The 23,843-nt window shown below is 41.0% G+C and overlaps 3 protein-coding genes across 4 annotated transcripts; all 3 read left to right on the top strand.

The window, feature by feature from the left end:
- The first annotated feature begins 2,727 nt into the window (after positions 1-2,727).
- Positions 2,728-7,316, top strand: LOC136439617 (uncharacterized). Its single transcript, XM_066435068.1, has 3 exons — positions 2,728-2,841; positions 4,768-4,836; positions 5,392-7,316. Exon 3 carries the CDS (start codon positions 5,436-5,438, stop codon positions 5,820-5,822), a length of 387 nt encoding a protein of 128 aa, XP_066291165.1. The 5' UTR covers positions 2,728-2,841; positions 4,768-4,836; positions 5,392-5,435; the 3' UTR covers positions 5,823-7,316.
- Positions 7,317-8,899: 1,583 nt separating this feature from the next.
- LOC136439595 (high mobility group nucleosome-binding domain-containing protein 5-like) lies at positions 8,900-16,537 on the top strand. Of its 2 annotated transcripts, none has more exons than XM_066435047.1 (9): positions 8,900-9,114; positions 10,544-10,639; positions 10,915-10,992; positions 11,413-11,487; positions 11,908-11,991; positions 13,611-13,679; positions 14,183-14,413; positions 14,898-14,969; positions 15,462-16,537. In XM_066435047.1, exons 1-9 carry the CDS (start codon positions 9,048-9,050, stop codon positions 15,611-15,613), a joined length of 924 nt encoding a protein of 307 aa, XP_066291144.1. In that variant the 5' UTR covers positions 8,900-9,047; the 3' UTR covers positions 15,614-16,537. The 2 variants fall into 2 exon arrangements, with proteins under 2 accessions (XP_066291144.1, XP_066291134.1); XM_066435037.1 differs by having other exon boundaries at positions 14,117-14,413.
- A 948-nt stretch (positions 16,538-17,485) lies between these two features.
- On the top strand, positions 17,486-23,705 carry LOC136439607 (uncharacterized). The gene is made up of 3 exons (XM_066435056.1): positions 17,486-17,839; positions 19,884-19,958; positions 22,048-23,705. Exons 1-3 carry the CDS (start codon positions 17,743-17,745, stop codon positions 22,284-22,286), a joined length of 411 nt encoding a protein of 136 aa, XP_066291153.1. The 5' UTR covers positions 17,486-17,742; the 3' UTR covers positions 22,287-23,705.
- Positions 23,706-23,843: the final 138 nt, after the last annotated feature.

Raw genomic sequence — 23,843 nt, 5'->3', positions numbered from 1 at the left:
AATATGAGGGTCACTATCAGCTTACATTAGGTATAACTTACATATAATTGACCAAACTTATTTAGGTTCAGGCCTGGGGTTGAACCTAAACCGCCGCACATGTAAATTGTAAAGGTAAACAGCTCTAATCCTTATATATCATAGGCCTCTTTGAATATACTATCGTCAACAATATACTGCAAGCTGCCAGGTATACGTATTTGTACACATAGTATGAGTATGCGTTTCACAGTAATGTATAATCTAAAATGCCAAACGCCAAACAAAGTTTCTAATCCAGTGATCATGATCACATTAAGATTGGTACTAAATGGACTATAGTACAAGACGAGACTGCACTAAATCGATCCCCGCATGTTTAAACCCATGCCGTGCGCTCTACCCAGTCGTGTTGGGAGATAAATCAGGACTGACAGCCAGTGTTCTACCCATCGCCCTGCGCAGTAGATTTCCCAGTAGTATTGACTCGGTGTCTGACAGATCCCGGGGGTATCCAGGGCCTGCTACTGCACCGGGCCGTTATGTCGGGCACGTACCTGAAAAGTAGTCTCCAAACCAGCCTCTTTTGGTCGCTGAAAAGTGGTAGAAATTTGTCAGACGGGGTAAACGATTTACCAGATGAGATAGAGACCATAGATAGCCTGGCAGCTACGATAGGTTTTGATACCAGGCTAGGCTATAGAGTCAATCACTCTGCCGACTTGTGTTTAATGTTTGGTGCTTTATTAGATATTCATCATTTTAAAATAAATGTAATCTATTCAATCCATTTAAACCTAAATCCATTTAAACCTTAAACAAACTACACAACTTACTCACCCTCCCAAGAGCTATCTAATACTAACAAATCAGGACCATAGCATATTCAGAACACGAGATTTCAAACCCGGAAGTTCCGCTGCAGTACCATAGCAAGCCACTAGGGGGCCCAAAAATCTTATCATTTCGAGGTCTCAGGAACACCTGCCAACATACTTAGTATGAAGACAATCCATCAAGGCATTGTCGAGTTATCGTGTTTCATATTATATTTTTGTTTGTGAAACTATATGACCAGCTATCTCCTCTAGCAAATGAATGATCCCGCTTGGGCAAATTGTACTATCTAGCCTGGTTGCCATCCTATGTAGTATACCGGGCTCAGATAGGATGGCGCCCAGGCTATAGTATTCAGCGCGTATTCGTCTACAATTATGGCGGTCACGTAGGAAAAGAACGAATGTCGCATGACGATTCCCTCCTTGTTAAATCAAACAAGACGTAAAACCGCGACCTAGGGCAAATTTATTTTGACTGCTTGCTGGAAGTAACATTTGCAGTGCTAATTTGGGTTTGCCAAAAACCTTGTGCAACATGCCATGGTCAGAGTGCATTAGCACTAGATAAACGGCTTTGCAACAACAACAAAAACAAGACCATAGCATGTCCAAAACAAAAGATTAGAAAATGGAAAAAACTGATGCAGTAAAAGGGTCAGTCGCCAGGGCGCCGATCTTGACCTTCGTCTCCCCAAGACTTACCCAGATACTTAATTTCATAACAAATCACAATCCATCAACGCTTTTGTTGACACAGATATCTGGAAGCACAGACACACAAACACCCTCCCCCACAAAAAATACGTCAATTTTCATGGAGGTAAAAAAGGACGGGGTCTTTTAAATTAATAGAATGATACATGCACTGTATGTTGATATCCGAAACATTGATTTTATATTGCATCGAAAGGAAACAAAACAGAAACGGACGCCGGTGTCGAAGATGGTGCTTACGAGCAGAATAAACTTGCTATAAACCAAAGTCAGCCACAGATTTGTGTGGATGAATCTGAAATATTCCATCCGGGGCCCGACAATCAGTAACCCAACCCCATTCACTTAATACTTCCGAAAGGAAACTGATTGACTCACCTTGCTCAGGTGATATGGACAATTTAACACGGTCTTTTATTCACTATTATAGGCCCCAACAGTTGTCTTTTGTTCGCATGTTTTCATCGCAAGTGTATGCGACACCTTGTAACAACAACGGAAACACCCTTGAAGTATTGTTAATTTGTTGTAATTCAAATGCCAAGAGAGTTGAGATTTTAATTCGAAACCTATATTGAAAAGACCAAACCAAGGTGTGGTAACGTGTCGTAAAGACAGTGTCTGCGTGTTGAGGAATATATTAGCGAGGTGCCCAGTAAAACCGTGCCTGAGGGAGATGTTATTCTCGGTGGGGCGACTTCACGGCATCGATCTGATTTGCATAATTGCGTGACGATCGCCATCTTTACCGGGGCTAAACATGGGGTTTACCGGGAAGCTTAATCTATTCGATGTACAGTCAGTTTCTATAAAACCGATCCTATAGCCTCGCTCACCTCTGTAAAAACGAAGAAAGGCCAAGAAAGACATGTGAAAGCTAATATTTAACGGACAAGCAGCCACTCTATCATTGGCCACTTATTGCCATGCTATCATTGGTAGAACTGTGATGGACAGTTAACATCAGTGTATTATATATGGCGACACACGCAGTGCCGGAGCGGAAACAATATCATGAAGTAAAGCAAATAAACTTGTTCTCTTACTTGAGTCAATCTATTGTTAAAACGACTACAGTATAAACAGCAAGACTTATGTATCTACAGTGAGAGGTTAGGGGCAGTGTGAACAGAGTTTGGGTCTTAGAGACATCCCAAACTAAGGGTCTTCTTTTCAAGTTTATGTTGTTTCGAACATGTTTGGCAGTTGTGCTAACCGTGTGTTTTTCTCTCCCTTCCCTCCTTCTCACCTCGTCTGCCGCCGCCTGCCGTCCTCGCTACTGCCGTGGTGTTAACAACAGAGGAACCAGGTAAGTTCTTCTTATCTTTTTCCAGTACAATGGTAACACCAGTTAGATAGACTCGCCCAATCATAAGTTACTCGGACATCCCGCCCAATTTGTTTGGAACATGCAGCAGTTTCCATCGCCAGGGGGCTCACGTGACCTCGGCAGCCTCCTGGCCCGTAGCCAGGCAGAGTTGTTTCTTTCGCTGAGATGATGACTCACTAGTTCACCTTCTCCCAGCTGCCTAACTCTGTAACCAATACAGAATGCGGTGCCAAAACTACAAACTACACATGATGACAATATCAGCTATGGAGAGGGCACAAGTTGAAAAAGTCCATAAAACTTCCATATGTACCTTCACTATGATCTTTCATTTGTCCTATCTCTTTATTATTAAGTCTTTTCGATCTCTGGCAATGCATAGGAATGAAACATCACACAATTGCAGCATCCTGTCCAAAATTGTTTTGCCCTCAAGTTCAATGACTAAGCGTATTTTGACTTCTTTATACCACAATTAGATGTACTCATCTTAATTCAATTGAAACCTTTAATGACGCAGCAAAAGGTGCAGCACTTCTCCTACGGCGGGCCGCTAATTACAAATTACAAAATAGAAATACCAAAATGAATCATAATATTCTACTTATTCAACCGTCAAGGCCACCATAAGTAAATTTGTGGTATTTTGTTACAAATAGATCGGACTAATCGTTTGTTTCAGCATCTTTTTTCTAAGAACGAAGCAATATTTCATATATTTACCTATTTTTGCAATCATAAAATTGTACGTGATACTGTGATTGCAGTGGTTGCTGCAAACATAGCGTGTTGTAAAATTGCATGTACGTGACTGTCGTGTCACGCTTGACACCAAAATTACGGTGTTTAAATTATTCATACGCGTTGGTGCCTCTGTGCGCTGTAAAAGGAAGAATTCGGGGATTCGGAACTAGATGTTACGTGGACGACTGAACATGCCAGCAGCACAGCTTTTACGGTCCAACGATTTTCATCCGACTTTAAAAAAAAACCCTCTAGGTGCATGTTCTGTATAAGAAAATGTGGCTACGTCATATTTGTGTGACCTCAAATGGACGAGTGCATGGCAAGGCTAGAGTTCACGAGATCGATTCCTGCCATTTCTGGATAGACATTGTATCCTTGGGAAATCCACCTACCTCACTATACCCAGGTGTAAAATGGGTACCTGACTTCGGTTGAGGAGATAAAATGTGATCACAGGAGAGGGTTGGGCTCCGCCTTTTTTACTACCGTGCCCTATGGCCCTAGACACTAAGGATAATAACCCAACAAAAAGGCCATGGGAATATATATATATTTGCCTTTTTAAAAATCTTGCGGCCAACAATGTAAAGTACAATTGTGCACAATTCTATCAGTTGTCTTTTTATTTGCAAGCCCGATAGTCTCAGAGACAGAAAAGGTTGAAGCAATGGAATGTATGGTGTAATGTGAATAGTCGATTAACAATAATAAGTTACTGCAGAATTTACCATTCTCAATATTATCATCATAAGTGATGCATTTCACTTTTAGTGTTAAAAGAAACGTGACAAAACTCTCTGTTTTGACTCCGTGACATTCGACCCCAGGTCGCGACAGATACAAATTATCCCGTTCAATTAAGCGTGTCAAATTTTCTCACCTCGAAGTCTTTCAAATTAGAGCAGTACATGTCGGGTCGCTAACGGTCTAACACTACATCGTAACGTCTTGCAATTTAGCATGCGATCTCAACTTCGATTTTCTTGCGGTCACGGATAAAGAATCGTACACAAGAACATGTTTGGAAAACTATCATATGTTATATTTTTCTATGGATGCTTGTTGACAGCACTGACTTTCACAGTCAATGCACACTGGCATAAACGTAACAAAGTGAACGATTCTATATAACTTATGTGAATTTTATCCTCCTTATAGTGAAAGATGAAGACTACGAGAAGAGGAAACAAGAGAGACAAAAGAAGAGAGAAGAAGAAGGAAAACCACGTGAGTGTTGTCTCCTTATTATCATGCAAATTTGCAAACGTGTCTTTCGTTATCAACAATGCAGACTCTACCAGTCACTACGGGTCGAAATTTGACCCTCTCTCCGTAGCCGACTCCCTTCAAACATTTGATTCTATTTGGCCAATTTCTACTATTTTCCGAGCGACCCGTGGAGACTGGTAGAGTCTATCAACAATGAGTATCGACATTGCATTGCATTCTAAGAAATGTCTTCCTTGTGTTCTATATGAGCTGTTTTGCAACACTCTTCATCATGAATTTCATGCATTTCTGCCTTACGGACATTTTTTGTTGTCAATGACATAGAATCTAAGATATGAAGGATATCCATGTGTTTCACCGGATATAGCAAAATAAGACCACTCCTTATGAAATATTTGTTTGACGCGTAGTTCAACCACTGAGTATGGTATGTTCAGAAAAAAAACTAATAATTTTTAAAAAGCTTTAAGTTAGAATAAGTTTTAGTTGATATTGTTAATGTGTGAATTGAGATTAGCTGTACTAATTGCCTTGGCGGGTATCTGTATTTAGCGAAAGACGACGATGACGATGAGGACGACGATCCCCACGGAATCATGGGTAAGCTCATGTCGCTGGCCACGCCCAAGAACCTCCAGGTTCTGGAGAAGATGGGCATCATGAAGAAGCTGGGCCCACTCGGCGGTCTGCTCAAGATGCTGGTGAAGTCCAACGGAGGGAAGGGAGGGTCCGGAGGAGGAGCAGGAGGGATTCCGGGGCTGAACACCGGCATGCTGAAGAACCTCGGCGGGATGAGCGGGATGTTGGGCGGGGGAGGCGGCGGAGACAGCGGCGGCGGCGGCAGCAGCGGCGGATTCAACCCCGCTCTACTAGCAGGCCTCGCGACGCAACTAGGCGGTCCGGACTTGGCGGGGGCAATGGGAGGCGGGGGTAAAGGCGGCATTGGAGGATTTTTGTCAAAAATTTTTGGTAAAAAGAATTAAAACATCTTGGGAAGGGTAGACTACCAGGGGGAATAAGGGAATAGTTAGAAAGCCACCACGCCACTTATTTTTCTAATGCAGTCAGAAATTGATAAATCATTTTGTTTGTGAGTTGTTTTTGTTATGTTTTTCTTTAAAAATGCTTCCACTGTAGCTTCTAGATATCATAGATTAGAAATCCAGGTCTCTTCGTGAAAATGTGAACCTAGATTTAGTCTTTGAAGGTAACTTGTTTCCTCTTTCTTTACGTTAACAGACAACATCCCACGTTTGATGTAAACTAAAACACATTTGGGTGTCAACTATTTTGGATATGGTTTATCTTTTTTCCAATGCTTAACAATACTTACAACTTGTTTAACAGTTACTTTTATGATATGTTACGATCAAGATAAAGTAATTAATGACAAGTTAAGGTGGTTAGGGTACTTCTAAATGGTGCTGGCTTCACTGTTGCAAGGCTTATTCGTACTGTATCGCCTGGCTGATCTTAGCAATGGGGCTTTTTGCTACGATGTATCTGTGATTTCCTCCACGCACTGTATCTTCCTTTTTGTTGACAATGAAGAGGCATCATTCATTCGAATTGCTTTCTTTGTAGATAGGAGCTGTTACAATGACATGTTAATGTGGCCTTCATGCTATATTGTCGTCAAATCGTTTATGAACTGAGTTTTAACATTTGTATACAACAAGAATAGATCTTGGCCTTCCAGTCCACTGGTTTGTACGATTAGGTTATGATGTCTTAAAGAATGATGTCTTCACAACTTTTGTAAGGACCACTATTCATATTAGCCATTGATACTGCATACGAGATATGTTTACAAATATCAGAATGATTCTGGTTTGGAAAATCACATTGTGTTATCTTCCCTCTAATTACAAGCAACTGGAGTTAAAGCACGGGGAGATGTGTAATATTGTTCCTCTGTCTGTCTGCTCCGCATGGACGACATCACGTCACAGAGCCATCTGCATTGAATCATGTCATAGAATAAATGATTGGCAAGATGACTCTATGTGTAACAACATCATCAATTTATCAGAACAATGCGCACTAACTTGGCCGTGTGTACCGAGAGCTGTTTGCACAAGACAATGATAAGAGCCACTAGCAAATATATACTTATTCCTTTTTGGTAACATAGAGATGATTCCACATAAAGCAAAACTACTTCATTCTTGTAAAGAGCTGTTTAAAACCCTATTACAAAATTGTTTTCAATATGTACATCTTTTTTCCGGTTGATCACAGAATTTTGTATCATCCATGCAGTTGCAATTGCAGATGACGACCATCGGTACATCTATGTAGTCACGCCACTGCCATATGGCGCTCTTACGCAATGTGATGTAAAATGCATCAGTGTATGTTCGGTGAACCGTGATTAAAGTCACTGTTTGTATAAGACAGTACGTGGTGCTCTGTTCCTTCTCGCTAACGTGGAGTTTCGTCCTTCGGTGGTAACGTAATAAACATCAAAGAATCCACCACACGTATCGATGACTCGCTGTACTTAAGACTGAATATGTGAACCCTAGCCTGGTATAATTAGCTAGAAGTTTGCTCGTCTATCATATGCGATGTTAAAGCAGTTTTGGTAGTTCTCTTATATGTCCCCTTTCCACTAGACAGCGACCAAAAGTGGATTTGTGTAACCCATGATTTCTCATTTGGAATATGATGCACGATCTAAAAAGTATGATTTAAATGCCAACAAAACACACAAAATGCAAAACAATTCGTTCTTCATCTACAGAATTTGTTGAGCGAGAAGTCAAACCTTTGGTCTCAGTAATGCTCCCTCTAGTGGAAATGTGGAACGACATGTCTAGGTGATACTTGCCTTCAGACGCGTTGTTTTAGACATTGGCAAAGACACATGGTGGCGTAAAGTGTTCGGTCCAGAACCCAGAGATCCTGGGCTCGAACCCCTGACGTGCCCTTAGGAAAAGCCCTTTACACGACGACCCAGGTTTAATAATGGACTTAGGCGGGGGATGTGAGAGGCGATGGAAAGGGAGGGATGAGCTCCACCTTCCAATACCGTGCCCTAGGCGCAGTTGATAACAACTGAATGCCCCAACGGTCTCAAAAAGTCTATGGGACTACCTTTACCTTTGGTCGCTCGGCGTGGTCAAAGCCTCCAGTGCAAAAGGCATGTAACTTGCCCAGGTCTGGCAGAATCCATACGCCTGTGAACATTGCTTGCCTTTAAGCCTTCTGTTAAGATATTGGAAAAGACACGTACGTCAACGGAAATAAAGTCTTACAAAGAACGTGTGGCGTTTGTTTTGCCATTTGAGTCCCGTGTTTGTCTGTGGCGTACGTACAGTACTGACCACTAGCGAAGTCTGTCGTGCCTGCAGGGCACGGAAAAAACAGCCCCAAAAGACCAGTTACCCAGGAAACAAAACACGAAATATGACAAATCTCTAAGTCACTTGGAAGTTTATCTGTGTTTGTAGAAGTCAGTCTGAATCAAAGTTGAACTGTAATTGCCAACACAAAAATTAGATTTACCCAAATTTTAAACTGATCAGCTGCAGTCTTTGTCAAGGAATGAGCAATCCACTTCCTTCTGTGACGTCAGGTTATGCAGATAGGACACGTGACTCGGTGAGCAGTGACTCTGCTAAGTCGTTAAATCTCTAAGTCGTTGCTACTACGGACCACTTCACAATTCTTCAGACCGTCTATTTTTTCTAATTATCGACCTCTTTTTGTCGATCAGTGACCAATAACTGAAACTAAACTGCTAGAGACCTCTTCGTAAGTGACGCTTATAAGCATTACTGTTATACGATTACTTTATTCCTGACTTTTGAGTTAGTCATGGTAATGTCAAATGTACATTTTGAAGTTAATGAATAACAATATATTTCAGACTTTCTTTTTTTAGTTATTCCTAAGTATACTAATAGAGTCATCTTCAGTGAGAACTCAACCAAAACTTAAGTGTGAAGATACAAGTCATGAGGCTTATTTCCGACAGACTGATTCTAAAAAGCCGCCCATTAAAGCAGCGCATACTTGACAAATCTGGCAGAGGTAAGATACCCATTAAAAAAACCGGACGGACAACTTCGAACGAGCTTCAATACAGCAGGGGTTCAGTTCTGAATCGTCACACGAAACGGTTTGACAACAGACCGTTCCTGACGAATTCTGCCTGTGGACGTGTAACTTTCCTTTCCAAACTTCCAAGGAGGTCGATCAGTATGAACAAAGCAGCACTGATCCTTGCCTTGCTGCTACTTGAGGCGTACACGGTAACACCCAAGTCACGTAAGTATCCGATACGCTCTGTTGCATATGCTAATTGTGGGGAGGGGGTGCTCATGAAGACATTTGATTTTCGTAGACTGTTTTTAGAAACTCTTTGCTGATGTTTGAGTTACATAGACTTGAATCAATAGTCTTGAAAATCTGTAATGATTCCAAGTTATTATAAAACAGCAACTGACTTAAAGATAGTATTTGGTATTACTTGACCAAATTGCTAATTGGGTGTGTCTTAAATTATGTAAATTCACATGTATACGTGACAGGTTCTGATAAGACTTTGACGCAAAAAAAGAGCACTTCTAGTCAACCTAAGGTTATTCTATAAGACACAAGTTCTGTATTGACTTTAAGAAGACTCTAAAAGATCGTGGGAAAGTGGGATGAATGACGCCAGGAGCCGACCTGGTTCCCAGCAAGGTCACACGTGCCCAGTTCAATTACCATTTAGCTTGTAACTCTGTTCATGATCGAAACATCTTAAACACTCAAGAACTATAGGTTAAAAGCAAGATATCCAAGCTCAGCATGACTATATGTCTCAAGTGATTCGCAAGGTGCTGCCTCCAAAACAGACAGTATCAAGATAACTCCGTTATTTACATAACCTTACTAACAAAACAAAGTATGCCTGGACATGTATGTAGCATTGTCGTTTTGTTCAGACACCATTATCTTGCCTAGCCAAACGTATCTGGATTTAGAAGTGTCACGCAACAAGGCTTGCCATTTAGTTGCTTGGTTCTTTGTCAAGTACAATCTGGACTACTTGCATGACTGATGGCAAAAAGATTACAACGACACAAGAAATTGTTAGTCTTGATGAGTTAGATGTGGGCGGCGGATCGAGAAAATACCTTGCAGGTCAATAACCCTGCAATACTAGTCTCCACGGTTCCACCACTCTCCTTGATTTCCTGGTGGAAAATGGCCGAATAGATATCCTGGCATCCAGTCTTCCGTGGATTGGCCGGGCTCTCTTCGGGACAGACTGAGGGGCCTTCTGCCAGCATTTTTTGCACCCGGCAGTAGGATTTTACTTGCGTACAACTTTTACGTACATACCTCGTGCCAAATATTACACCAGTAGCAGATAGTCCCTTCTGCACCGTAGAGAGCCCGGCAGAACCACGGAAGGCTGGATGTCAGATTGCGAATTAGGGTAAATAGTTTGCTAAATTAACTTGCCGACCATTAAGTTATGCATGAAAGCAATTAGATAAACAAAGATCAGATCTTGGGGTGCTAATTTGTAATCCTACGGTCGGCTACTCGTAACGTTAACTCCTCTAGAAAATTATCCACCCACCTGACCAGGTTCTGCTTCAGCAACCTAAAAATCTAATGTAGACATCTGTAATTCAATAACCTCAGATCGCGTTGTCGCTGTGATTATTTCTTATCGGCACCCCTCCCACTCGATTCTATACAGTTCGCAGTAGCCGTGGAGCTGTGGAAGATGTGAAGGATGACAACGGGTTGAAGGACCTGGCGGAGCAACTCGTAAAGAACAGAGGGTCTGGCTACAGTAAGTAGATTTACTTTTGTTTACGCTCTTATACTTTCCTTTTACCTCCGCAAATTGATGGGGCTACCATCTCCCCAAACCGTTGCCTACTAGACAGTGAGTGAGTAATGTTGTTTTAAACCATGCTTAATTTTGAGTTTAATAGCACTACTGTATCATCGTTTAATCAGACCATTATGAGATATGGGTAACTATGGAAGGTTGCAAACGTTATCTTTACACACATGTACGACTATCTCGTATAACTACAGTCTTCCTTCTCAATGTGTAAACAGTCGACTGCGACAACCCTCTGGTGTGGGACGCACTACTGCAGGAAGAAGAGAACCAAGAGAGGACCATCAAGACCTGTGGTCAGTAACTTTTTCTCATGATTTTTCTTCGGGTAAAATTAGATCCTTTAACACATCATCAGTATCCTCGCATCTGTAATATGTGCAAAAAGCTCCAAAAACAAGACAGGCTAAAAAAAAAGGGGGGGGGGGAAGGGTTTGATAATGCAAAAGTAATTCAAACTTTTTACAAGTTACCCAAAATTGCCCCGAAGAAGAATTCTCGACAGTCACTCATAGAACCTGAGTCATGTGGGTTGTATAATAGAATATCACACCATGTAACCTATCATCTAAATGGATTTCTGATATACCGCATATCTTGATATTCTACGTGTTCTTACCTTTTTCTATTACACTGACCCACACAATCACTTAAGACTTAGCTGTTTCTTAAAGTTTTCAATGTCCTGCAAAGTTCTAAGTTCTGAACCGTTGCAGGTCTCTGCTCGGACGACGACTTTCTGAAGATGCACATGGAGCTATTCGTGGAGCACTGCGGCTACGGCAAAGGGGGTAAGTCCTGCATATCGGTAGTCGTATTGAAGTCTTCCATTTCTTAAGCTTGTCTTTATCGACATTTTATCAATTACCTTTGTCAAGAATGTCATATTTTTGACAGCGTTGGTCTATCAGTCTGTCTGTTGGTTACCACTATAACTCGAGAACGGCTAGATAGACTTGTTTTATTTATGTCCATTTTCTTTATTTACTAAAGGTTCTTAGGGAAGCACTTGCAGACCATGCAAATCATATATGATGAATGTGAAACACGTCTATTAAGTACATGCACTTTAAAGACATAAACATTAGATTGAAGAGTAATTGCACATATTGTGGCATTGAAATTAGTTCTTTTCCCTCTTTTGATTCACTAACCTGATGAAACTGTTAACGGACGTGACAGTGACTGTTTGGCATTCTCCATGTTTTCAGGATTTCCCCCCATCTGTTTTAACCCTGCCGGATGGGAGAACCTCCTGTACAGCTTCAAGGAGGAGCAACTCGTGAAAGCATGTGGTAAGCGAACCGTATTGTTTTCTCCAATGATGTTTAAAACTTCAGATGATACTGCAGCCAATCTATCACATAAGGCCTTATATTTGACAAAACAGTTTCACATAAAGGCTTTCCTTTAAGTGACGAGTTATCTGCATGCAAATCATGAGCTACGTGCTGTAACCTTTAGCACACTGAAGTAGTCGTTTGGCGCCCCATTCTATATTGGTTACAGAGTTAGGCAGCAAGGAGAAGGTTAAGTGGTCAATGTTCTGGATAATAGTTGTGAACGAGTCTGTTGAAACAATTGTTGTTATCTCCATGAAAAAAGGCTTTTTCATGGATATACTGATTTGCTTGCGTTTGGTGTCTGTGTGTATGTTTGTGTCACCGGTCGCTTAAAGTCACCATAACTGTAAAACCTGTACATGGATTGAAATGATTTTTGGTATGTGGGTGGGTGTTAGGTGGAGGAAGGTCAAGGTCGATTTTGGGCCTCCTAGCATGTGTGACTGGAACTGCAATGGCGTATTTGTTAAAATCTTAAATGTAGAAGAACTGAAGAGTGGATGGACAGATCGTCATGTTCTTTGGTACACAGGTAGGTTAGACCAAGTTGTACACACTCAAGTGCAAACTATGCAGATGAGACCGAATTTGCATAAGTAAGGAGGTAAATCGTTTGCATGGGTGTCGTCGTATGCTTAAAGTCAGCATAACTGTAGAACGTGTAGATGGATTGTAATGATATTTGGTATGTGGGTATGCGCTGGGAGGAGAATGGTCAATGTCGATTTTGGGCCCCCTGGTTTGTGTCCCTGATACTGCAATGGCCTATTTGTAAAAATGTTCTAAAGGGGTTTAACTGAAGAGAGGAACAACAGATTTTCATGTTATTTGGTACGCTGGTAGGTTGGATGGAGATGTACACACTGAAGTTCAAATCATGCGAAGTTATTGTGTTTGTGTGTGTGTGCGCGTGTGTGTATGTTTGTGTCACCGTGTTTGTATGTATGTGTCACCGGAAGCTTAAAATCAGCATAACTGAAGAACGTGTGGATGGATTGAAATGATATTTGGTATGTGGGTAGGTGCTGGGAGGAGAAAGGTCAAGGTCGATTTTGGGCCTCCTGGTATGTGTCACTGGAACTGCAAAGCGTGTTTGTAAATATTTTCAAAGGAGAATAACTGAAGAAAGGAGCGACAGATTTTAATGTTATTTACTATGCAGGTAGCTTAAGCAGAGATGTATACAATGAACTGCAAATTATGCAAATTGGACTTAATTTGCATAAGTAATGAGGAAAATCTATATCTGCAGTGTTGTCATGTGGCACCCCACCTGTCAGTAGCTATTTATAGCGAAAGTACACATAGCGAAAGTAGGTCAGACTTCTCCCCTTGCAGTGTGGGTCATACCATTGAGCGATATAGAATGGGGGGAACTGGTTTAATAGAAAAACAACGTTTCATGGAGATTTTGGGTCCTAAGACTCTTGTTTCCTTTTATTTCGAATGGAAGATGCTAGAATCATTTGCTCTACTCTTATCTTAACCTGGATTTATCTCTTACATTCACTGACATAATTGTAATCTTTTGTATCTTTATATCATGTTTTCTTTCCTATGTACGATCACAGACCTGTGTGACAACGGGATGTTCAAGAAAGTTCATCCTGAGATCTTCGGGGAACATTGTGAACTCGACGGTGTGCTCTTTTGAATTTTGAAAGCATGATATTATCTTCAGCAGGAACATAGAGCCATACAAAGCTGCAGTCTGCAGTTGGATTGCAACTACGTATATTTTACTGTATATGAAGATGTTTGGCGCGAGTGATGGTTTGACAATTAAATAGTATGCCAGATGCTGATGACGATGATGATCAGGAATTTATATTTCGATATGACATCAAGGATCCCAAATTCATATTGACATGGACCATTGCAAGTGGACCAAAAATACTCAGTACTTTAACATTAAACATTACATAACAACAATAGTCAGTACTAAAACATTACTTACCAACATAGCCAACACTTAACTTAAACATTACTACCAACAATATTCAGTACTTAAACATTACATGCCAACATTAGTCATCATAGTACTTTAACGTTGCTACATTGGTATATCCCTGTGCAGGAGAGGAAAAGGAAGACGGGGAGGATAAGAAAGAAGACACCAGGGGAGTAGCGGAGGAGGAGGGAGGGGAGGATGAGAAAGAAGACACCAGGGGAGTAGCGGAGGAGGAGGGAGGGGAGGATGAGAAAGAAGACACCAGGGGAACAGCGGAGGAGGAGGGAGGGGAGGATGAGAAAGAAAACACCAGGGGAGTAGCTGAGGAGGAGGAAGGAGAAGATGAAAAAGAAGACACCAGGGGAGCAGCTGAAGAGGAAGGAGGGGAGGATGAGAAAGAGGAAGAGTCTCGTGAAGTCGGCGGTAAGATGCATTCCGGATATTACATTGGTTTTAGTTGTGTTCAAAATAAGAAATCGAATGCTCTAATTTAGTTCTACTGTTCCATTTCTTAAGAGACAGCAATGCCCCCCTGAAAATTCTCCAAAACTCCGTTTTTACGTTGATTTTATTGAAATGAATAATATCAGCACATAAACTGTGTAACAGAGGATCCATGAAGTTTAAATATCTATGTAGAACATTTCATGATCCGAAATACATCCAGAAACTAAATAGATTCTCTTATAAGTGTCAGATAGCATCCACTATCTTTCCCCAGTCTCAGTCACCGATGAAAGATAGTGGAATCCACAATCTTTCATCAGAAACATCTGACCCTTAAGAGAAGTTAATCCAGTTGCGAGATTTATTTTATACCAAATAATGTCTATAACAGTAGACCAAGTTCATGTTGTTGAAACCCAATGTATCTATCAAATGATACTGACAATATAACTCTGTACAGAAAAAGAGGAGGAGGAGGAGTCGCGTGAAGTTAAGTCTGATCATGAGGAGGATACCCGAGGGAACAAACTGGGTATGTTGAACTTCCGATAATGGCTGATGTGCAACAGCTGTGTTCGTGTGCAGCATACATTATCATGTGTCACGTGGCCTGTGTGACCCATGCCACCCAGGTCACGTACATGTAACTACCATGATCAAAGCTGACGAAAGATGGCGGCCGATGCCTTCTAAAAGCTTATCATCGTCGTTTGCCTCTGTTTAAATCTCAATGTTCAATACATAACCAATTATTTCAATACAGCGTCTTGCTGTTTGTTTTAATCAATCATTAATTTGTATTATGTAACATGACTACTAGTTGTTATGTCTACTAAGATAAAATTGTAATCTAAGATACATTTTATGAGCAGGACAATACAATAATTACCGTGGAATTCATTGGAAAGTGTTCACATGAAGTAGTAGATACCGTATAGTATTGTGGGTCAATTGTGACCTAGTCGATATATTGAAGAGAATATTATCTGTGTCACTGAACGACTCGTATCTTCAATCATTTCAGACTTGATTGACAAGGGCAGGGGCAAGGCCGATGATGACCTGGTCCTGGCGGTGGAGCAGTTCGTGCGGGACACGGCTAAGAACATGGAGGCTCTGGCCGACAGCCTGGACCGCGTTGACAAGAAGCAGAAAGTAGAGGAGTGGAGACCGTAAAGGATGCTTAGTTTGAAAGATAATCTACGTTGGTAGGAATTCATTATGAAGCAGGTCTGATCTGTAATTTTCAAACATATGATAAGTATGAGGCTTTTGTTTACTGGTCAACACCATTGTCCATTCATTGACGAAGACTGGAGCTTGAAATCGAACATTTGGTTATTAAGTCCTAGCCGCGGCGACTATTGCAGGTATATTGCTTGCTTACAGTGTACATTAGCCCGACGTTGTACAGGCTACTGTATAAGACTGCAAGTAAGAGTTGTACGGACTAATGTATAAGACTGCAAGCAAAAGATAGCCTTGCAACAGTCGCCTCGGCTAGGTAAGTCCCATCTTTCATGTGTAATGGAAATTACAATTTAACCTGCTTCAGAAGAAAGGTAGCTGATTTCGTAAAGACTAAGAATAAGAGCAGACTGTTGACAACGGTGCAATTGTAAGAAAAGAAAAATGCGATAGCAGCACATATTGAGTTAGGATATTGTTACATGCTTTATAATAATCTGTTGCAGACCGAGCTTGGGGCAGAGCCTAAAGTCTTAAATAAAGAGAACATACATGTAGTTAGCTGTAACTGCGCAAGTCGATGATAAGTGGCTCAGGACAATTAGTATAGTTATGTTAAAGAATGATGATTGGTAGCTTCCATAACGGTTAACGGTGTTAGTGTCGGTGGCAAAGTTTTATCATTTGCCAATTTACATGATTGTTTATCGTGTTAGGAATATCATTTAGAGCATGCATTTTACACGGTGATATGGGGTTTAATGAAAACTTTACAACCTTGAAAGTTTTGTAGTTAACGATATAGCCAATCGGAGTTTTACATCTATGCAGATCCAAATGATTACGGTTTGTCGATTGTGATCCAATTTAGTAGAACTGATTGGAAAATAAAATACGGTCATGTTCATTGCATTTCTGCAACGTTCAGTTTGTCCCCGTCATGGCAAAATTATAATCGGTGCAATGGCGTTCGGGGTAGAATGCTTGCCTTGTACTGGGGGGTTCAAACCCCATTCGGTTCCCAGCAAAGACAAAAAGATACTGATTTCCCTTCTCCCTCTCCCCCTCCCCTCTCTCTCTAACCCTCCTCCTCTCTCTCTCTCTCTCTCTCCCTCTCTCTCTAATCCCCCCTCTTTCTTTAGATAGTAGACGGAAACTGGACAGGAACGTTCATAGGATTTCTGAGCAGGAAGGTCTCAGGCTAAATTCTGAAGATACTCAGTCTAAACTTTCACTTCAAACTCTACCTTATCTGGTACATAACGTTAACCTTCCAGCACACCTGACTGCTTCTGGTGTAAACAGCGGGTTAATGGCCTAGAATTAATCGTCTCGTCATTTCAGATTACAATAAAGATTTTACAAACGTGTGACCCAATCGCCAACCTCTGTTCGACCCTATGTTAAACACAGGTTAATAGATTATATGTTTATTTAGATAAGAGTTTTAAAAATATGATTATAGTCACAAACCCGCTATAGAAAAAAGGCTATACCATGGGTATGTTGTAATATCTATTTACAACGCTGCCCGTGTTGGAAAACGTGCGTTTGTGGCAAGTTCCCTACTAGCGAGACCTCCCTGAACTGCAACCCAACCGGATCTACAATACCGTAAATGTTGAAATTTAGCGGTGATTTACGGATTTTTGCTTTTGCCTCTTCACGGCGAACTTCAATCCGCCACGAGAATGCTTGTTCTGTCGTCTGCCCCACAAACTGAAGAAAAATGCACAAAAAACTCCATTTTCTCCATGCCACGAAGTTAAATCCGCACGAAGGTAAAGTCATGTACGGTAATCTTTTGGCAACTCAATTTTAAACGCTTCTGCTTGATTAGTTGTTCACGTGAAGGCCGCGTGAACACCCCTGGTTCCTGCGGAGTTACAACAACTTTACCTATTTGCTGGCACGAAAGGTCTCACCGCGTCAGTGAACAGGGCTGTTTTCCAAACTCTAGAAACGCCTGAAGCGTAGATTTTATCTTATCTCGGTGTCGTATCTATCCCAGGGACCTAGCTTTTGCCCACACAACGCAAGGACAAGAGCGAGGCAAGCTGCTACAAGCGCGGCGTCTTTCTTCTCTTGATAATTTTCTTGGCGCGAAATCTTCCTTAATGTGTGTCAGGGTTGGCCCGAAGATGAGAGCCGTGCTGTTGTTTGTGACCCTGGCGCTCGGCGTGTCCCGTGTACAGGCCCGGCCGAAGCGATCGGGTAGGTATGATTGATTTGCACACAACCTTGCCTCGATCATTAGTCTATCATTTAGGAGATATCACTTACTCTTTCATTATTACCTTATCTATTTACAGACACTCATTATGAATTTAAACTCATGGGGACATTTTGAGCGAAATTATCGCGTTTTGTGGCTTGTTGTGTCCTTATCATGTCATGACAGTTAGTTTTACCCAAGACATCTTAGAATGTACTGGTATGTTGTGACATACGTTGATTCATTATTCGCTACTGTAACAAATACTAATCAAGGTATTTTCTTACATAATGGCGCAAGACTGTTACAAGGCCTCGTGGCCTGTGGTGCACCAACGCATGGCGGGGCTACAGTTGAGGCATTGTTTTATGTAAATAGTATTTCACACTGTTCAAGGTCTCGTTGTACGGATTTTAGCCGAGTTCTTAATTCTCTGACTTTGGCACAACTTTCGGTTAGAGCCATTGAGTTCGAATCTGTAGGGCTAGCAAGAAGATGTGAAACTCTGACAGGTTCATTTTCGGGGAGTTGCCTATCGAAACAAGTGTGTAGAAACTGTTTTAATGGAAACCTGTCATGCTCTTGGGAGATCTGTTGACGACTCTCGTGTACTTTTTTTCATTCAACTGTAATTAATAAGAGTTCTGATGCAACTGTCGCTATCATACGCAAGATAGCACTTGCTCAAGCAAACGGATAAATTTGCAAACGGCCAGACGTTAGTGACTGAGCAAGTATCTGGAGCTCAACAGAAATTCAACCCAAACTCTGAATTGATGAGGACAGTTCAATTCAGTGGTTTCGTTAAATACCCGTAGTAGTTACTGTTGTAGTCCACTGTTTTCTGCTAGCACTCAAGATTCTGGTTCAGTCACTGAAGAAAGACAGTTGATGCTGTCTGAAACGTCTTACCGTTTACAAATCTATCCAGTTGCATCAGTAACTGTGACTAAATATGTTTTGTATCTTACCACCTGGATGTCTAACCTTCATGGACGTAACTCTAACTATCACTCGAAGTCATTGAAAACATCATTGGAAACTCGATTTACGAACGCATTTTCGTGAACATTGTTCATAGGTATTTTTCTTTAATCTTTTTCAATGTGGCCTGCTACATCAATAAGCAACTTAGGTCTCAAATTTTCCCCACGTGGACAAGTCGACTGATTTCTGACATGGCGAGGGATCCAGATGGATCAGAGGTCAGCATAGCTTAGCTGCCACCCGGGTGAATCACAGAGGAAAGTCATTCACCTGCGATGACTCGCTTACAGGCGTGTTCGCGCAGTGGGTTTAGGGTAAAACAGGAAATCGCAGTTAATGCTGGCACGTACATAGCAGGATATATGTGCAACGACTCACTCACTCACTCACTCACTCACTCATCCACTCACTCACTCACTCACTCACTCACTCACTCACTCACTCACTCACTCACTCACTTACTCACTCACTCACTCACTCATCCACTCACTCACTCACTCACTCACTCACTTACTCACTCACTCACTCAATCACTCACTCACTTACTCACTCACTCACTCACTCACTCACTCACTCACTCACTCACTCACTCACTCACTTATCCTCGCATGCTCCAGGGAGCGTAGCGCCTCGCCAATTGTCTGCAACGGCACATGCAGTTAAAGACTGGGGAGTTAGAATTTGTCTCATTGACGTTTATTGATAGACATTAAACTATGAGCTACTTGGCGGTTTTTTCCTTAAAGTCTCTAGACACTGAATTACAACTCTGGGCATAAGCCGCATAACCTTTCCATTCGTTACTAAATGAAGTGTGTACGTGTGTAGCTCACATGATAGCTTTAAAAGCGTTAAAGTGGGGTCGTTTGGCGTAACGGCAGGGTGTTTCATGATCATATTTTATCATCATCACGTGTACTCCGCCGGAGGTGCCGGATGTCAATTGGACCATTCTTTTCACGGTATATTTGAGATATTTCTCTGTGAATTTCTAATAAAAGAATACATAAGAAAGCAAGATGTCCAACTATTGAAATGTTCGGGTTTTTTCCCTAGCATGCAAGGCTATCCTTGCCGAGGTGAATGGTGGTCGCTGGAAGGACATGCCGCAAGACATCATCACGGAGTGCCGTAAGTATTATACTGCATGTCCCCAGTTTAACCCTCAAACCACCGTAGCTTTTGTACGACTAATCTTACCGTATGGGGTCAAAACTGACCCCACAATGTTTTCTACAAATGCAGCTTTATTGGTGACTATTTTTGTGGTCGGTATATATGTTTAGTTGAGTAATCTATAAGGGACAGTTTGACATGATTAGGTGTGAATGACTTCTGCTTATTATCATAATTTATGCAAAAATAGGGAACATCGTCTTTTGCAACTAACGCTATTCACACAAGCGGGCTCTTTTGAGGCCTGCGCCAACACTTGATGTCATATAGCATCTGAATGTCTTACGTTAGAACAACCAAACTTGGTCACCTTTTCTAAAATTTCGTTGGCAACAATTTGAATTTAATCAATCAATTAACTAATCAATGTTTTCATGTTGCTATGGCAACCGGTTTCTGAGAGCCATATTTGGAAAATGTCACCAATTTTGGATTTTACAATGTAATTCTAGGGCTTTCTTTGTAAACTGCACTTATTTTCTTATATCAATACCAACCAATGTAATTCACTATCACTTTTATGATTTACTATTCATAGTTTATGCATATTTGATTACGTCATCGGTCAAAATCAAAGATGGCGGACGATATAATTAGATTAGCTATAACCGGCTATTTCAATCTCAAATCTCATCATTACCATGTTTATTCAAACAGAAACAATCTTATATAAACGTTTTGGTCCATTTTTATTGTGTTATTAGGTTATATGATGAAAACATGCATTTAAAATAATTCAAAATGGCGGAACCAAGATGGCGGATTTCGCTAGTGTAACCCGATATGAATATAGGTTTTATGACGTCATTTTGACGTCGTTCCTGTTGCCATCTACAAATAACGTCTTTGGATACATCATGATTTATCATACAGAATTTCTATTTAAGTTTTATCGTGTACCTTTGAGTTATATGGAAATACCCAATTTGTTTGTTTTCGTCAATAAAATCACATAAATGACGTCATAATACGTCGCAACGTCAGTAATCTTTACGTTCATTAAGAAAAAATGTTTTTTTCACGTTTCTACAAAATTAAAATTTGCAACTATGATCATAATAATCCTTATCATACATGTTACTAGATGACAAGTATCAAACAATAGGGAATATGAGTGCAGAATTTGCTGGGGTCAGTTTTGACCCCACTGGACCATGCGTAAACTTTCTAGGATAACTTAATCAACAATGAGCCAATCTCGGTAAAAACATGTGAGAAGTTATAAGACATGTATACAAACAAACTCATAAAAGGAATTTTGTTTTCGACTCGAAATGTCAAAATGACACATGTTTATATACGCCTGGGGTCAGTTTTGACCCCATACGGTGGTTTGAGGGTTAAAGGAAGGGTACCATATATACCTGTACTCTCTTTTACCCAATGCATGAGACTTCTAGTGCAGCGTCTTTTTTTCATACTGCTTGTTCCTTTTTCGCGATAGCGTCGGAAACGTTTCTTCCTTCAACCAAACAATTCTCTTTACTATACTTACTGCGTAATTATAGCTGTTCAATGATCTAAGAAATGACTTTGGTCTCACGGAAAACAGTTGAGAAGACGTTGACACACACCATTTCTAGGCTAAGCTATTCAAGATTCTAGTTTCCAAGCAGATATGAGTAGCTTCGGTAATTCTAGATGCCCCCAGATTTCACAAACATATGCTCGAAGGTATAACAAAATCTGCATACTAAGTAGGTTGTAAGATGTCAGGCTCTACAAGCAGATGGGGAGAAATCGTAATATTTCATGTCCTCTTTATCTGTGAATGTATAATAGATAGATAAATAAGGAAACCGTAATGTTTCTGAACGAAGCGTTTTTCTTTATACATCTTTCCTTTTATTCTTCGTTTCAACATCTTCTCGACGATTTACATATACTCTCTAAATAGAATTTGGTGGAGAAGATTGTTACTTTTTTTATCATATGCCCCGTTTTCTGTCGTGATATCATAAAAAGGCCACAGTCTTCTCCACCAATCTCTGCTCGTGGAGTAGATTTGAGATACCTAATAATATACAACTCCCTCCATTTCTAGGCCTGGCTCTTCAGAGCACCAGGCACCACGGCCCCGTTGGAGACGAGGGGGCAATGGAGTATGCAAATGAGCTTCGTCTCGATGCAGGCGAGCCTCGTCCCGAGGACGAGGATTACGTGAAGACCACCCGGAGGTTTATCCGCACCCTGATCAAGGCCCTGTCCGGCCTGTCAATCAACCTGAAGCACATGAAGGCCACCCAGCGGCAGGCTGACCATGGCAAGACTTGGAAGCCTTAAAACATAGGATATTGGAATTCTCTTTTACACAACCAGTGACTTCTTACCTGCTGACGTTTCAGTGTCCGTCAGACACCTTTTTCAGAGCTTCTGACTCGAGTACTGCTTCTCGCTAGCCTGGGATCCATCCTATTTAGCTTCCGGCCGCTACCGATGGATTCCAGGCTAGCTTCTCGCCCCCATAAGTAGCCGAAGTAGGTGGCGAAACGTCCGAGCAGGTAAGAAGTCACTGGTTGCGTAAAAAGAAAAGAAAACTCCAATATCCTATGTTCTACCAACCTGATGAAATTAATTTCGGAAGCCTTAAAACAGTAAGGCCACAGCAAGTTAGTCTTTCGGATGACACCTTTTGCCGACCCGAAATCTAATGATAATGGAAAATGGTAAATCCGGGTGGGAAATAAAACAAATCTTCTGCTACACTAAAGGCCACCACAAATACGAGTACAAGTACATTCAGGGTTTCTATCCTACAAATGTTCCTGCTTTCGGTATTTTCTTGTCAATAGCCATGTTGACCATCGCCAAAGGGAAACGCAATTTCTTAAATGTGTTTTCTTTTTTTTTTTTTTAGTTTTCTGTTAGACTACAGCAAGTAAATCGTACGGATGACATCCTCTGCCGACCCGAAATCTAATGATAGATCTAAGTGGAAAAAGTCAAGCAAAAATCATTGCACCTTTTATGACATCACTAAAATTGATTTGCTGTGGCCTAAAGTCCCTTTCACGTACATCATCATTATCAATACTATCCACATACCGTCATTGTTTTTGGCGACGCTCCCCTGCAGCGAGCCTGATAGTACAGTGTCATTGTCGTTGGATCTTCGCTTCAGTCGGATTAAGGCAGAACCTTATGAAGTTTTATAGAGAGGTGGATTCTAAAATTGTTCGGTAGCTTTCACGTATGTGTGAATGCTAATATTCTAGGCTCGTTCCAGTCGAGACCTTTTAACCTGACGTATGTGAAAGGGGCTTTAAAAAAACAATGTGGAGCCATGCATCTATTTCAGAGATTTATCATTCACAAATATTTTAGCACAATCCTACAGTTAGAATCAAGGAAGTTAAACACTTATCAACTTTAGGCTTTTTGCTACTGATAATGAAAAAGCAGTATTATGGGTAGCAGTATATCAATCATTAGGGCTTGTCTTTTTTACTGACTGCACAAAATCTCAAATGCAATCGTCTCTACTAAACAATCATGATAAATTAAGGTCACTTACAGATTTAACAATGCAATGCAAAGTCTTAAGGTGGTAAACAGAAGTATATTTTATGTATAAGGAATAATGGGTTCTATTTTGAGGCTGGTTTCCTCTGACTGACAATGCAAGTTCACTGTCACCTTAAAGCACTTTAATAATAGATTAATGATTAATAAACGGAACGATTAAAGCTTAAAGAAAATGTAGTGTGGTATTTTTTTTTGGGCTCTTAAGTCTCTTTGTCATATCCTTTCTCACCCTCACCTCCTCCCTCGTGACCTCGAAGAAAAGCGGCCTGCAGGTCGATATGAGCTTCTCATGAATAAACAAATGTTCAAACATAC

The sequence above is a fragment of the Branchiostoma lanceolatum genome, chromosome 1, assembly GCF_035083965.1.
Source record: "Branchiostoma lanceolatum isolate klBraLanc5 chromosome 1, klBraLanc5.hap2, whole genome shotgun sequence".
Taxonomy (NCBI): Eukaryota; Metazoa; Chordata; class Leptocardii; order Amphioxiformes; family Branchiostomatidae; genus Branchiostoma; species Branchiostoma lanceolatum.
The sequence above is the reverse complement of the archived record's forward strand: the minus strand, read 5'-3'. Positions and strand labels throughout refer to the sequence as shown.